Genomic DNA, 12,846 nt, shown 5'->3' with positions numbered 1-12,846 from the left:
CGCCTCACCGGTCTTCAGAAGTCAGTAAATCAAATCTTTATTGTAGAATTCAATGACGTAACTGTTATATTTTAAGTTTCTGTACCAATGAGTAATGCAACATGGTACTGATAAGATCGGGTTACCTGCTCTTTGAACACAAAATTGGATTTAAGATTATTTGGATAATCTACACATTTATATTATTTTGTTATTTAAATTAAGAATTCTATAAATAACAGGATAAAGAAAAGATTGATAATATCAATAAAAAATTAAAGACGAGATACACGAGATATGAATCTTGAAGGCTAATGATAATACTTAATTTATCAGTTACGTTCTTTTCAAGACAAAAGCAACTTCTTTGTTTTCAGTTCTCCGTGCCGCACAGATTGAATCCAATTTATTCTCTTCTTCGGTAATTGAAATAAACAACTCACAACGTTAATTAAAAATGTTATCTAGTCACACGTAACTTGAACATATCTCAATCCTCCTCACTTTGCATTTTGTTGCATCTGACCCACTTATAAATCCCATAATTGCATATAGTCCACAATTTGTCTACCATTCAGATCATTAAATATTTCATCAAGTATTCTTCATAACATTACACCTACTACATCCCCGTCAAACTCCATCGACAACCAATTAATTCAATCTCACCTGTGGTCGCAAATCCGCTAAGTTCGTCCTCAACCTTCTACTAGGCAGGACATCTGGCATCGGCGGAGGTGCAGGTGGTTCGCCGTAAGCTTCGTGAAGCTCTTCCAGCCTGGTGCTCAACGCGGATCCTCTCCTGCTAGTAGCATTCATCTTATTCATCAACCACTTAGCTTGCTCCTCCAGTCTCTTCAATCTATCTTCCCTAGCAGCTAAAGCTTCCTCAGGAGTCCTAGTTTTCGGGGTGGCCTTAGTCTCCTCTTTCTTCGTTTCCGCATTCTCTTTTTTCTCAGCTTCAGCCAGCGGTTCCGCTGCAGGAAATTCTTTAACCGTTTCCAAGCTCGATGACGAGTCCACCGAAACGCTGTCCGAGTCGATGACGTTGTCTACCGACTTGCCAGCGCGTTTCTCCGGGCTCTTGGACTCGTTGTCCTGACACGAGGGCGAAATCGACGCAGACGAATCGAACGAGGATGAAAAGGATACGCCGTCGAAATGATCGTCCGTGTCTGACAATGGTGTGCCGAAGACTGGAGCAAAAAATGAATTAGACGGGCCCATGATCAGGGGATCGCTGAACTGGACATTTTTCACGATCGATGGTGTTGACGGGGGGAGGGGTCCGATAATGAAAACATGCTGCGTGCTGGCTGGGCTAGTTACGATGGGTACGTGAGACACAGACGAGGTCAAGGGTGATTCTTCGTTCTTTGCTTTCTCACCGTCCGCTTCTGCTGCCTTCTGGGGATCTTCCGTGATGATCGGTAGCTCTTCGTGGTGGGAAACTTCCACGACAGGACATTCTTCGTTGGTAATTTCTGGTGATTCTGGATTCTGTGTTGGAGTACAAGGTTCGATGTTTGGGTCTGTGGTAGGCAAAGATAACGAGGATTCACTGTTTGCGATGATTTCGGTGATAATCGCTTCTTCGATTGGATTTTCGTAGTCTGGTGGTGTTGCGTTTGGATCGTTCATGACGATGAGATTCTGAATGACGTTTGATAGAGCTTGGTCTAGGGGATCCAGGGATTCTTGTGAGCCATCTGATATCAGCTGCTGGGGATAAAAACAATAAATTATATTATAATAATATTAATATAATTATAAAAATAAATAAAAAGATATTAATATTATTGTTAAAACAATATTGAGTTATTTATTTTATGTTTTATTATATATTTGGTATAATTTCATGAAGATCTTCGGTTTCATTATGAAATTGAATGTTTATTTAAGCTTAGTAGTTATTGATACTTCTCTTACATCTTCAGATTCAGTATTCAAAGTTATTTCTGTTGCTTCGGTCTCGTCCAGTTCAGCTTCCGTTTCCGGACTGGGCGTTCGTTGACCCAGAGTCGTTGAAGAACTTGTTTTTGGTTCTGAGAGTTCCGTGTCGGTTGGCTGCTCTGATTCTGTGTCTGGCGATGGTGCTCGAGGACTCTCCTATAATTTCAGAATATTAATTCATTGTTTCACGTATTAAAATGTTTCCAATAATTTTTTAATAATTCAGATGAAAGATAGAAATGATGATGCACCTTTCGCGGTCTCCTGCGAGAGCCCAGCCTAATTCTTTCTTCAACTGCGTTGTCCTCTTCCTCGTCGGTATCGTCTCCTCGTTCGTCGCTGAATCCACTCTCAGCGCTGCATATGTTGCAAAAGTTTTAAATTTTTGTGAAAGATGAATATATTAAACACAAAGGAAGAAGAAAATTGATAGGTAACTTTCATGACGTTTTTGACTACGTTTTCAAGTTATCGTTAACTATAAATTCCCGATTTTCACCTTGTGTTGTCAGGAAAACTGATCTCCGAAACTTCTACGAATTTCTGTATATTTAAACTAACTTTTCCTTTGTATTCAGAAATCTAAGAATTACAAACGATTAATTGTCGAAACTGACTCACCTGTTACTAAACGAATCATGAACAGCCATAGCTTTCCTCGCAGCGAACTCTCGTCGCAAACTCCTCCACTCTAACTCCGTGTTGGTGTTCTTCTGTCTGGCAGACTCCCATTTCTCGCGGCAGTACTCTAACTCTTGCTTCAACTCCTGCAGCATTTTCCGCTTTTGTTGCAACTCGTATCGTAAAATCTTCTCGTGGGTGTGCAGCTGCTGGTGCTGAGCCTGCATTCGGTCAACAATGGTCCAAGTTTTACTAAGCTCCGCTGATACTGCTGACAACCTCTTTTCCTGAGTAAAGATCACCATTAGCGTCAATCATAAAAATTACTTTTCTTACAAAGATATAAAACTGACTTCAAATTCTCTTTCCATATCTAGCTTACATGAGTACTCGTATAATCGAAGAACAATATTAATTTACGTAATTTAGAGTGAATAACGAACAATCCATTTATCTTTTAGTACAATGATTTCATTTTTTCCCTACCTGTTCTCCAAGTTTACATTCCAAATGAGAATTCAGCTGCTTCATCCTGTTCATTTCCTTCTCCAAGTGTTTCTTCTCTAGTATCAATTCCTTTAGACGAATGTACGTCTTGCTGACTGATATCACTAATGTAGGTCCAGCTGGAGTATCCACGGACTTGTAACAACTGTTAGGGTCCGAAGATGTTGCCGCTGATGCGGTTTGAGCTCCTTCAGCGTGACAACTTAGTAGTTCCAGTAAAACACGCCAGACCTAAGGAACGATATGTTGAATTTTCAAAGCTCTTACTTCATTTATACACGCTAGATGGTATTTAATTTAACAAATAATACCTTAGGCAGATTGTGTGCTATTTCTTCCTGTTGTAGATCGTCGTCTTTCTTTTCTATCTCATTTTCGGCTCCATTCTCCCCGTCACTGCGCTTTTGGGAGCCTTTGCTACCCTCGACTTGTTCCACCAGGTCCAAAAGCAGCTTTGGAAGCGCTGCTGCCTCGGTGCCCTCCTCTCTTGCTATATTACTTATTAAATCATGATTCTCCTGAACCAAAGAAATTTGTTTCAAATTGATTATCCATCAATTAAATATGATCTACTTGCTTAAAAACTGTATTCATGCTCTTCCCATGAAAACGCGTGCCAAAATGTAGATTAACACAATGGAACTCGGTAGTATAAAATTATGCAGAAATATATAAAAATTATACGATAACGAAGGAAAGCAAAGAAAGATGAATTTTCATAAATACCAATAATCTATTGTAGTTTAGTTCATTACAAATGTTCATTGAGGTATAGAAATATAATTAAACGTCAGAAACTTGATCGTGTGAATAATACCTGAAGTAACTGAGTCAATCGATCGAGGTCCATGTCGGCAGAGGAAGCACCCAGAAGCATCTGCGTGAAGAGCCCATTGATGAGTGACATCTGATTCTGTAGATCCCTACAATCTGCCTTGGTGAGTCCCAGCTGCGACTCCAAGTTCGATATCTCGGAGTCTTGAGCATCGATCTGCCACGAAGAGCAATCAGTTTTCAAGCTGCAATCTTCGTTTCATTAACTTAAACTTCAATATACCTTTTCGTCAGCCTTCTTCAAGTCTTCTTCCAAGCACTCGGACTTCTTCAATGTATGATCCAATCTCTCCTTGACATCGGTGAGTTCCCTGACCGCTGAGTCTTTCAATTCGGTCAGCACTTTCAGCCTCTCGTTGTAGAGGGTTTTCAGGCTATTGATGTTCTCCAGCTGACGTTCGCACTCCAGGCCAACGTCATCCTTCAGGTCTAAGAAACTTCTGTCCCCTAATCGGACCAGAATCTGCGCGAGATGGTCTTTCAGCTCGTTGGCACGACTTTCTCGGGATTGAAGAGCTTCTCGTGTCTTATTCGTAACGTCTGTCAAGAAACGGATGCGGCAACGATGCTGATCGGGATCAGTTTCCAGGTGATAACGCAAGTCGTCCACTTTCTCGATCTGGAAACGAATGTCGTTCCGCAGCTCGTCGGAGACCTAGAGTTTGGAAAGCAAATTTTAAGGATAATTAGAATGCTGGTAATAGTTGAAGGTAATTACAGCTGGAACGCTTTGATCTATTTCACACAAATTTGGTAATGAATTGTTTAGTAATTATAAATTTCATTGCTGATCAATTTACTGTATGTATATGGGCATAATTGATTCAGCTTCGAGTTAGCTGCATATAATGAATATATAATAACCTCGAATCGATTTACGTTAATTTTACCGTCCTCGTTTTGGGATAATTAAGGTAAATTAATTAAACTCAGTATATTATTGATAAATTAATTATTAATAACGAATTTGTTTACTAAATTTGATCGACTGCAAAGTGTGTAAGTGACAAACATTCCAATAAATAGGAGTTGAGTAAAATGAAAGCTTCATTCTATGAAACGTTTCGAAGATCGGATGAAAGAGAATATATTTTTATCTATTACGTATACCCAGTATCGAATCATTGTATTTTTTTCACGGGTGAATGCGAAATTTTATTTTTACAAAAATAACTATGTCCGCTCTTGCGGAAAGTTTTAAAATTATTTTCATGAATCAGTTCTCGTGAGATCACTGATTATTCAACGATGAATTATCATGCTTTTTCGATCAACTTTTTTATTTTAAAAGCACATTTAGCATAGTCGAATATATTTAACCGTTTCAACTTAATTCTAATCTTTTTAGAGAATAAATTGTCTACACATGTCGTTAAAAATACCAATACGATATAAAACGAAACAGTTAAATTTTCATGTATTAAAACGTATTTTTTCAAAATTGTTGATACCACTTTACCTTCAATATACTCGTCAATCGTTGAGCCTCCATGCGTTTCATTGCCAATTCATGTTCATCCGGCTTCGGATCTTTGTACCTAGATCTCCTGATGCTCCCGTCAGCCTCTCTAGCTTGCACCTGGCCCTGCGAATCGTTCTGTGCAGACCTCAGGAGATCTAAAACCCTTGACGTCTCGGAATGAGCTTCTTTCTCCGCGTCCAATTCGCGTCTGAGCCGCTCCATTTCCGACGAAACGGCTGCTATCGCTCGCTGCCTGGCTTCTCGCTTCAAAGTCAACTCTTTCTTGAATTCTTCAATATTTGTCGTGCGATCGGCTGGAGGACTTTCTTGCGGATCGTCTATCGAATCGATTGGGTCTGCAAAATTAAATGATCATCCCGGCTAGTTTCCTATCCTGCTTAAGTTTCGCAGTCCATTATATATAAAATATAAATTTATTCCACAGTCTTTTCATATACTAATTGGTAAATAATTATTTGTATATGAAGCTTACAAATATCATAATTAATCGTTTTATTAAAAACGAAGTATGTACTTTATAAAATATAATGAAACAGATATTGGTAATTGTATTATACATTTTACAATTCTAAAACCGAATTTAATAATTATATGATAAATATCTTATGCAGATCCTCTAAGTTTTCACTTGTCGATCTTACAATCAACGAAATTGAATTTTAGAAAAATTCTCATGGAAGGCACATGTATAAATAAACGATACCTATATCTTCTTTTGAAGCGCCGTCGTCGTCACTCTTCTTCTCAGTCTTGATAGTCTCCTTCAGTCTTTGAATCTCATCCAAAGCGTCTTCGAGAGCTTTTATCTGCTTCTTTTTGTCCGATACCTCCTCGGACAGCTGCGCCTTTAATTTCGACGTCTTCTGGCTCTCGATGCTTTTAATTTGCTCTTTCTCTATCAACGACTTCTGTAAATCTTCCTCCAGGCTAGAGATCCTAGCTTCGGCAGTGTCTTTTTCTGCGTTGTACGTGTCGATCTCCTTCAACAACCTCTCTGTTTCTTTCGTGGCGAAGTCGAATTTCGCCATGAGCCTCTCGTATTCTTCACCGCGTTCCCGTAAGCTGGACTCCATTTCCTCATATCGCGTCTTCGATGTCTGCGAACAATTTTTCACATTGTACAAAATGTACGATCACGTAAACTATCAAATACCTAGCTACATCTATCTAATACCTACGCCTAAATCTGCCTTTGCGTTTACAGATCTTTTTTAATCAAAAGTAAAATAATAACTTTAATAAACATTAATCAACACATTACTTCTCGTATAGAATACAATTTAACAGAGAATTATGTGCACATGCTATACGATTAAGAATCAAATTTCACGAACATACATTGATTAGAGTATTTAAAAAAAACATCAAGTAAACAAGAATCCATAAATCCTTCATCTATGGGTTTTAAATATAGTAAATGCAACACACTTTTCCTCAAATAAATATTTTCCCTAAATAAGATCATTCCCGAAGACAGTCGTTTCAAGTGGTTTCCTAGAATCTTCACAATTTCTAATGTAACAGACAGCAATTTTTCTATCACTACACTGATTGCGACAGTAGAATACACTCTTAAAATATCTTCGTTCCAAAGACACTTCATCCTGCTCCAAAACGCACCTCATAATTCTCCGTCAACTTCTTCACAAGCTCCTTCTGCTCATCCAACTCACTCGCGAGTCTTTCGCTGGTACACCGATACTCTAATCGTTCAGCCTTTAACCTCACGATTTCCTCCACCAGTTTATTCACCTTCCAGAGTCCCGATCGTTCTTCATCCTTCTCGTTGGTTCCTTCACTCTCGGGCTTCTCTAAATGCAAGTTCGCCGTCGAGCGATCCGTCTCGTCGGTGGACCTCGAATCGCTCGTCTCTTCATCGCTACGTATTCTATGAACAGACCTCGTCTGATACTTGTCATCTACCGCGTCTACCGTTGACTGACTTGCTAACTCGTGTTCAGGTACGTCAATGCTATTTGTAACCCTATTTCGAACGACACCGTCGTCGTTCGTCTGTTGATCCATCTGTAAGTCCCGATTTTTCGATGAACAAACACTTGTTGTTCGCCCATCTTCATCCTCGAGTCCTGGAGCTTTCGGAGTCAGCTCGAGCCTGTCTATCCTAGATCGATGGTTTCTGTCTTCCTCCTGCTGAAGATTTCTCTGCCGATCCTGGTAATCGTTCCAATTGTCCTTCAACAGGTTCTCCAGCCTGTCGATCCTCAACTCTAGCCTCTGTCGCCCTTCGTCATCGATTTCTACGTGGTCCGTCGTCAGTCTTTTCTTCGCAGCTTCGTTCGACGCGATCGGCGAGCCTTCTCGCCTCTTCGATTCCCGTTCGTTCCTCAACTGCTTGTACAATTCTTCCAAATGGGACAGTGTAGTCGTGTGAGCAGACGCCAACTGCTGATTAGCCACCGCGAGCTGCGAAATCACTCTCGAAAGCTCCATGGCTTCTTGGTGATGCTGCAAGAACGAAGGGCCGTGCCCCTCGGCCGTCTGCCAACCTGTCATCTGCGCGTACGTCAACTGTAATATAAATAAGTGGACCAATTTCAGACATGCTGATCGAATTGACCGGATGATCGACGATCTATGCTACTTCTTTCGCTCCAATCGGCACGGCGATGTTTGTAGTGTAATAATAGTGGGTAAATAGATATAGTCGAATGACAGTTGGTGCGCGATAGTAATCGTGTGACTTTGCGAATGGAAATTTGTCAATTCACTTTTGGAGAATGATACAAGTGAATTATATTTTAGTAATCAAATCTTTCGGAACTCCGTACATTCATGTAATTAGGATGCGAGTATTAATGCAGATTTGATTATCGCTGATTTCGACCTACCATTTTGTTTCTTTGTTATTTTATTTGTTTCTCTATTTTTGTATCAATCGCATACGCGTGAAATATGTATGCAGTTTATAATGTACCTAAAATATATGAAATGAAAAATGTATTCTAGCTTCAAAGTTTGCTCTACTATTACCCAAATGTAACATTGAACGCCATAGAAATAAAGTAAATCTCCTCCAACCGCTTTGAAGAAAAAATCACAGAAGAATACTCGAACATTAACCTCGACTAACGGGAAACAAGCAGAAACTCACTTACACTGAAAAATCCTTTAAATTCCACCAAATTTTCGGAAGTCCTCGCAGTGTTCGTTCAATTCCAGAACTAATTAAGATCTCGAAACGAACCGAAGAACTGGAATCCATCCACGCAACTCTAACAAAGTATTTCGTCGATCCAACGATCGATCAGCCGTGGTTTCGGTCCACGTCGGGCGATTCACGCGAACGATCTGGCACAACGCGTACCGCGTTCACTGAAGGAACTCAAGACACGGGGGCACGTGATCGCGATCGGGTGCCTGCGAACTCTCCTCTTCGTGATCGTGACTCAGCGTGTTCTCCCGAAATCACGAACAGTCGGAGGAGATATTTGGAATCCGGCCAGCTTTTCCGCCGCGGGACAAAAGAACACGTTTCGCTTGGAAAATTTCGCGCCCCGGCATCTGCGCGTTGACCACCGTATCCCAACAAAAGCCTCCGATATTTTCATAATCCTTCCGATCATTCCGATTCAAAATTAGACGCCCTACACGGAAACGCGCTCGTGCTTCCATTAAGATACCAAACGATTTTGGATGGATATTACCGATCGTCGGAAATACATTTAAGATAGCCAAGAAACGAAAGCCACTGCTTGCTGAGATCGAAAACTGTTTACTCAAATGTTGCCATTCCTTTGTATCTTGGTATTCCCTTTTAGTTCGATTTTTATCGTTTTCTGTTTTTAGAACATTTTGTTCTTTTTGTATTTTCTTTTATTTTAATTTGTATTGTTTTTTATTTTTGAACATTTTCCGTATTAGTATTTTCTACTATTCTTTTATTTCTGGGCAACTATAGTTGATTATTTATAGGTAACTTCGGATTAAATTTAATTCCGTTTAGAAAGATATTGGGCGCTCTTCAAATGCGCATTAATAAATGTACGAAGTGCGAAATTGATACGTTTAGTGAATCTTTTTTTATACAATCCAAGAGATAGACTTTCTGTTTTAAATGCTGTTACAATAAAGACATAGCAATATCGTGTTAAAATCATTCCAGGACACGGTTCCTGAAAATTGTTCTATCACTTTTATGGATATAGAAACACTCACCAGAGTCTCGCGGCGACGAGGTCGTAAGTTCGACACACTCGGTGCCGATGGTCTCTGATCCCACCATTCTTCACCCCTCAATGTCGCGTAAGGACTGGGACCCTAAAAACATTTTCCTACCTCTTGAAAAGCTCCTTGAAAAAAAATACTCCTTTCAACAAACCGTGATAATTCCAAAAGAAAACTAAATGCGAAAAAGTAATCAAAAACAGTTTGCCTCCGTCTCCAAATAATTCTTCTGCCTACAAACTCGTTCCTTAATCTCCATTAATATTAGCAATATTTTCACGAAAAATGAAAGAAGCTACAATCGTTTGACTCTAAACTTACTTCATCCTTTAATTTCTTAAATGAACAGCATCTTTCATCATTCCCAATAGAACGAAGAACATTGCACCTATATACCTTTCTCATAAAAAGAATCCTATAGTGAAAATAGAAACTACAATGATTAAAGTAATCGTTTCAATAATCTGACATAAATCAATACTATCGATAAGCCTGTAACACCTAGTTTCCGCACAAATAATTCTCAAGGCTACTTCCTTTTCTCCATAAAACATCATGGAGCTTTAAAGTTCGCGTCTATAGTTTATTTACACCCCGTATACACCGCGTAAAACGTTCTCCGGCTTCTAGCTGGCAGTTTGGGACGTTCTCAAGACCAATAAATATATTCGTTTTAAATTTAACCTGCGATCGAGGTTCTTCACCCACGTCGAACGCGCTGGTCTTCGTCCTTTGTCGTATATTTTCGTTCGTGTACTCCGGACAGCAGGATTCCTCTGTCCCGTAGATAAATGTTTCTCCGCTCTGCGATCCCAATGGCGTCGCCGGAGGAGGTGCACCGCTACTACTGCCAGCCGCACCCATTCTGTACTTATTCTACTTAAATCGCTAATTTCCTCTCGTAGGATTCGTGGTTTCCGTGCGATTCGGTAGTCCTCTCTTACAGCGAGCAGTTGAAGTGTCTGAAAAATTCCAACGGTGAAATGAATAAATGGTTTCCCGAGAACTTTGCAGAGAGACATAAAACTCCTACGCTCAATAGGAATTCTTTGTCTTCTGGCCATTTGTTGACAGCATACTTTTGGTTCTGTGAATGTTCAGGATGGATACAGATTCAGTGCATTTGAATCTCTGAATGTACGATTGTGTTCTTTAATCTTACGGAAGTTATTATAAATGTGCGAGTAACTAGTCACGCATGTTACTTTTAATTTCTATTAGTTTTTCGATCTAGATTTGTGAATTTTTTTAGATTGTATATTGTATATTCTATTATTGATTTTTAGTAGAGAATATTCGTAGGATTATATGTTTGCAAGTAGAACAACCTGAATTCTCATGCTCCGTTTATAAAACAGTTACTTGCATCGAAATTAACGCCAAGTTCTTGAAGCGTGAGAATTTATAACTATATTAAAACGTCCAACAGAGAATTACCTAAAATTGATGTACAGTAGTCTAAACACCAGACATACATTTTTTATTGGACTAAGTTATTCGTTGATAAAGTGTAATTTATATTAATCTGTAACAGACCATTATTTATTATAAAAGAACAACTTCTTTATTAATCATCACACAAACTATGTTATACGTTAAATAAATGTTTCATCTAGACATCCATAAAGGATGAAATATCTCAATCTTGTAAAACATAGGGCATACGACATTTTGCCATCTAATCAGAGATACAGACAAAAATAGAATCTTCGTAAAAGCTGATCTGCATTTTCTTCTTTACACCGTAATACCATCACGAACCTTTTATTTCTTTAAATTGTGAAATTCATTCCCACATCTTCGGAAACCCATTATTCCTTTGATAGCGCACTCCGCAATAGAACAAGCGCCAGGATAAATGGGTCTATAAATTGATTCCCGCTGATCTAAGATGTTGCGATTAGTTTCGATGATCTTCTAACAGAGAAAGAGAGAGGCTCAGAGAATTGGCACGGAGGAAAAAAGTCTGACCAGGTCAGCTTATATTTTTAGAAGATAGATCGATCTAGATCCTTTATTTTAAAATCTACCGTACTTCTCGGGAGAAGAGCGCAAAGACGAAAGAACCAGAGATCGCCAGCCCGAAGAAAACGCGACGTTACGATCTTGATCGAAAATTCTTTCCACGAATCTTCCTAGCGCAGAATCGTCGCCTGTCTTTTCATTCGATATTCAAGGCCTTCCCCGCTTCTCTCAAAGATAAAAAAACGCTCCTTTGTGGCAAGAATCCTCGAAGAAGCTTTATGACTCCTGTGCCGCGGCGTCTCTGCGTGCAGCACGCGGACCCGATGTAAATATGCTTAAATATAACTCGATCTACGATCGAAAACGGCTGTGTGCGTTTCAAGCTCAACCGTACGAAAACAAAGAACCCGTGGAAGCGAATGCGCTCGGCAGGCCTTTCAGCGTTATATAAATTCACTCGGGCAATGGACAACAATAAATCTACGAATCCAGACACTCGCGTTCAATCTCTAACTACCATCCGCAGTTTCAATTACTCTCCGCTAAGTAACATTCTAGGAGAACAAACTACTACAACATTCAATTACTTTTATACATCAAACAGATTACAAGTTATCCACTTGCAGCTCTACATTAGCGCAGCCAAGAAACACATAACTAGACAATTTACAACTAGAGTCATTAATCCACGCTTAGTAATGGAGCTGTCCGCACAGCTAGCAACTACTGCAGCCGCGGTACAAAGTTTACAAGAAGAAGATCATCGAGGCACGTCGTCAGCCAGTTTACCAAAATCAAACGTTCAAAGTCAGCAGCGAGCGGATAAGGCTTCAGCGACGGTTCACCAAGCGAAACAAACCAGCCTGATGCCATAAATACATCATAAATAGGTGTACCGAGCACTTGAGCCCGCGGTCCAAATTTAGTTCCATATGAGCAGCCAGATAACCGTGTGTTTCTCCGCAGAGGACGGAATAATTCGTCACGACGTCGAATCGTGTAACCATCAGTACGGTGTCACGGGGAATAGGTAACACGAGGATCGACGGGTGTCGCGAGAAGAAGAGTGCGATCGGTAAGTACAGGTGACGCGGGTGATGTCCAGTGACGTTTCCGGTGACGTTCCATTCGGTGTCCCGGAATCGCTGGTACTCACCGGATGCCGGTGGTCATCCGAATCGTCAGGTTTTCACAGGGCTCGGTTTCGTTCGGGTCAACAACGACACTTGACTACCGTCGCCGCTTGCGGCCAGCGACTCACTTCTCTAAAAATACCGTTTCGAAAGACCGCGTGCGCGAGAACGGCGAAGCCTTCGCTC

The 12,846-nt window shown here is 40.2% G+C and overlaps 2 protein-coding genes across 8 annotated transcripts in view; one reads left to right on the top strand and one right to left on the bottom strand.

Annotated features, from left to right (window-relative positions):
- Nucleotides 1-12,846, bottom strand: part of LOC116432803 (uncharacterized) — a 13,488-nt gene extending 642 nt beyond the window's left edge. The window contains exons 1-15 of one of the 7 annotated variants that reach the window (XM_031990186.2): nucleotides 12,684-12,846; nucleotides 10,247-10,524; nucleotides 9,554-9,655; nucleotides 6,998-7,906; nucleotides 6,081-6,474; nucleotides 5,354-5,712; nucleotides 4,118-4,549; nucleotides 3,878-4,051; nucleotides 3,372-3,578; nucleotides 3,040-3,291; nucleotides 2,554-2,840; nucleotides 2,184-2,289; nucleotides 1,909-2,088; nucleotides 1,368-1,701; nucleotides 649-1,175 (exon numbers count right to left, since the gene is read on the bottom strand). In XM_031990186.2, the coding sequence (XP_031846046.1) occupies nucleotides 649-1,175; nucleotides 1,368-1,701; nucleotides 1,909-2,088; nucleotides 2,184-2,289; nucleotides 2,554-2,840; nucleotides 3,040-3,291; nucleotides 3,372-3,578; nucleotides 3,878-4,051; nucleotides 4,118-4,549; nucleotides 5,354-5,712; nucleotides 6,081-6,474; nucleotides 6,998-7,906; nucleotides 9,554-9,655; nucleotides 10,247-10,426 (4,443 nt within the window). In that variant the 5' untranslated portion in view covers nucleotides 10,427-10,524; nucleotides 12,684-12,846. Of the gene's footprint in view, nucleotides 1-648; nucleotides 1,702-1,908; nucleotides 2,089-2,183; nucleotides 2,290-2,553; nucleotides 2,841-3,039; nucleotides 3,292-3,371; nucleotides 3,579-3,877; nucleotides 4,052-4,117; nucleotides 4,550-5,353; nucleotides 5,713-6,080; nucleotides 6,475-6,997; nucleotides 7,907-8,489; nucleotides 8,730-9,553; nucleotides 9,656-10,246; nucleotides 10,525-12,423; nucleotides 12,624-12,683 lie in introns of those variants that run through there. The other 6 variants (XM_031990181.2, XM_031990184.2, XM_031990182.2 and 3 more) reach the window with 6 other exon arrangements.
- Gdap2 (ganglioside induced differentiation associated protein 2) overlaps nucleotides 12,030-12,846 on the top strand; it is a 93,148-nt gene continuing 92,331 nt past the window's right edge. The window contains exons 1-2 of the mRNA XM_076370852.1: nucleotides 12,030-12,417; nucleotides 12,494-12,602. The gene's annotated coding sequence lies outside the window, so the exon portion shown is untranslated. The remainder of the gene's footprint in view (nucleotides 12,418-12,493; nucleotides 12,603-12,846) is intronic.

Source organism: Nomia melanderi, chromosome 9, assembly GCF_051020985.1.
Source record: "Nomia melanderi isolate GNS246 chromosome 9, iyNomMela1, whole genome shotgun sequence".
In the NCBI taxonomy this organism is placed as follows: Eukaryota; Metazoa; Arthropoda; class Insecta; order Hymenoptera; family Halictidae; genus Nomia; species Nomia melanderi.
Note: the sequence above shows the minus strand (reverse complement) of the source record. Positions and strands in the feature narration are given on the sequence as shown.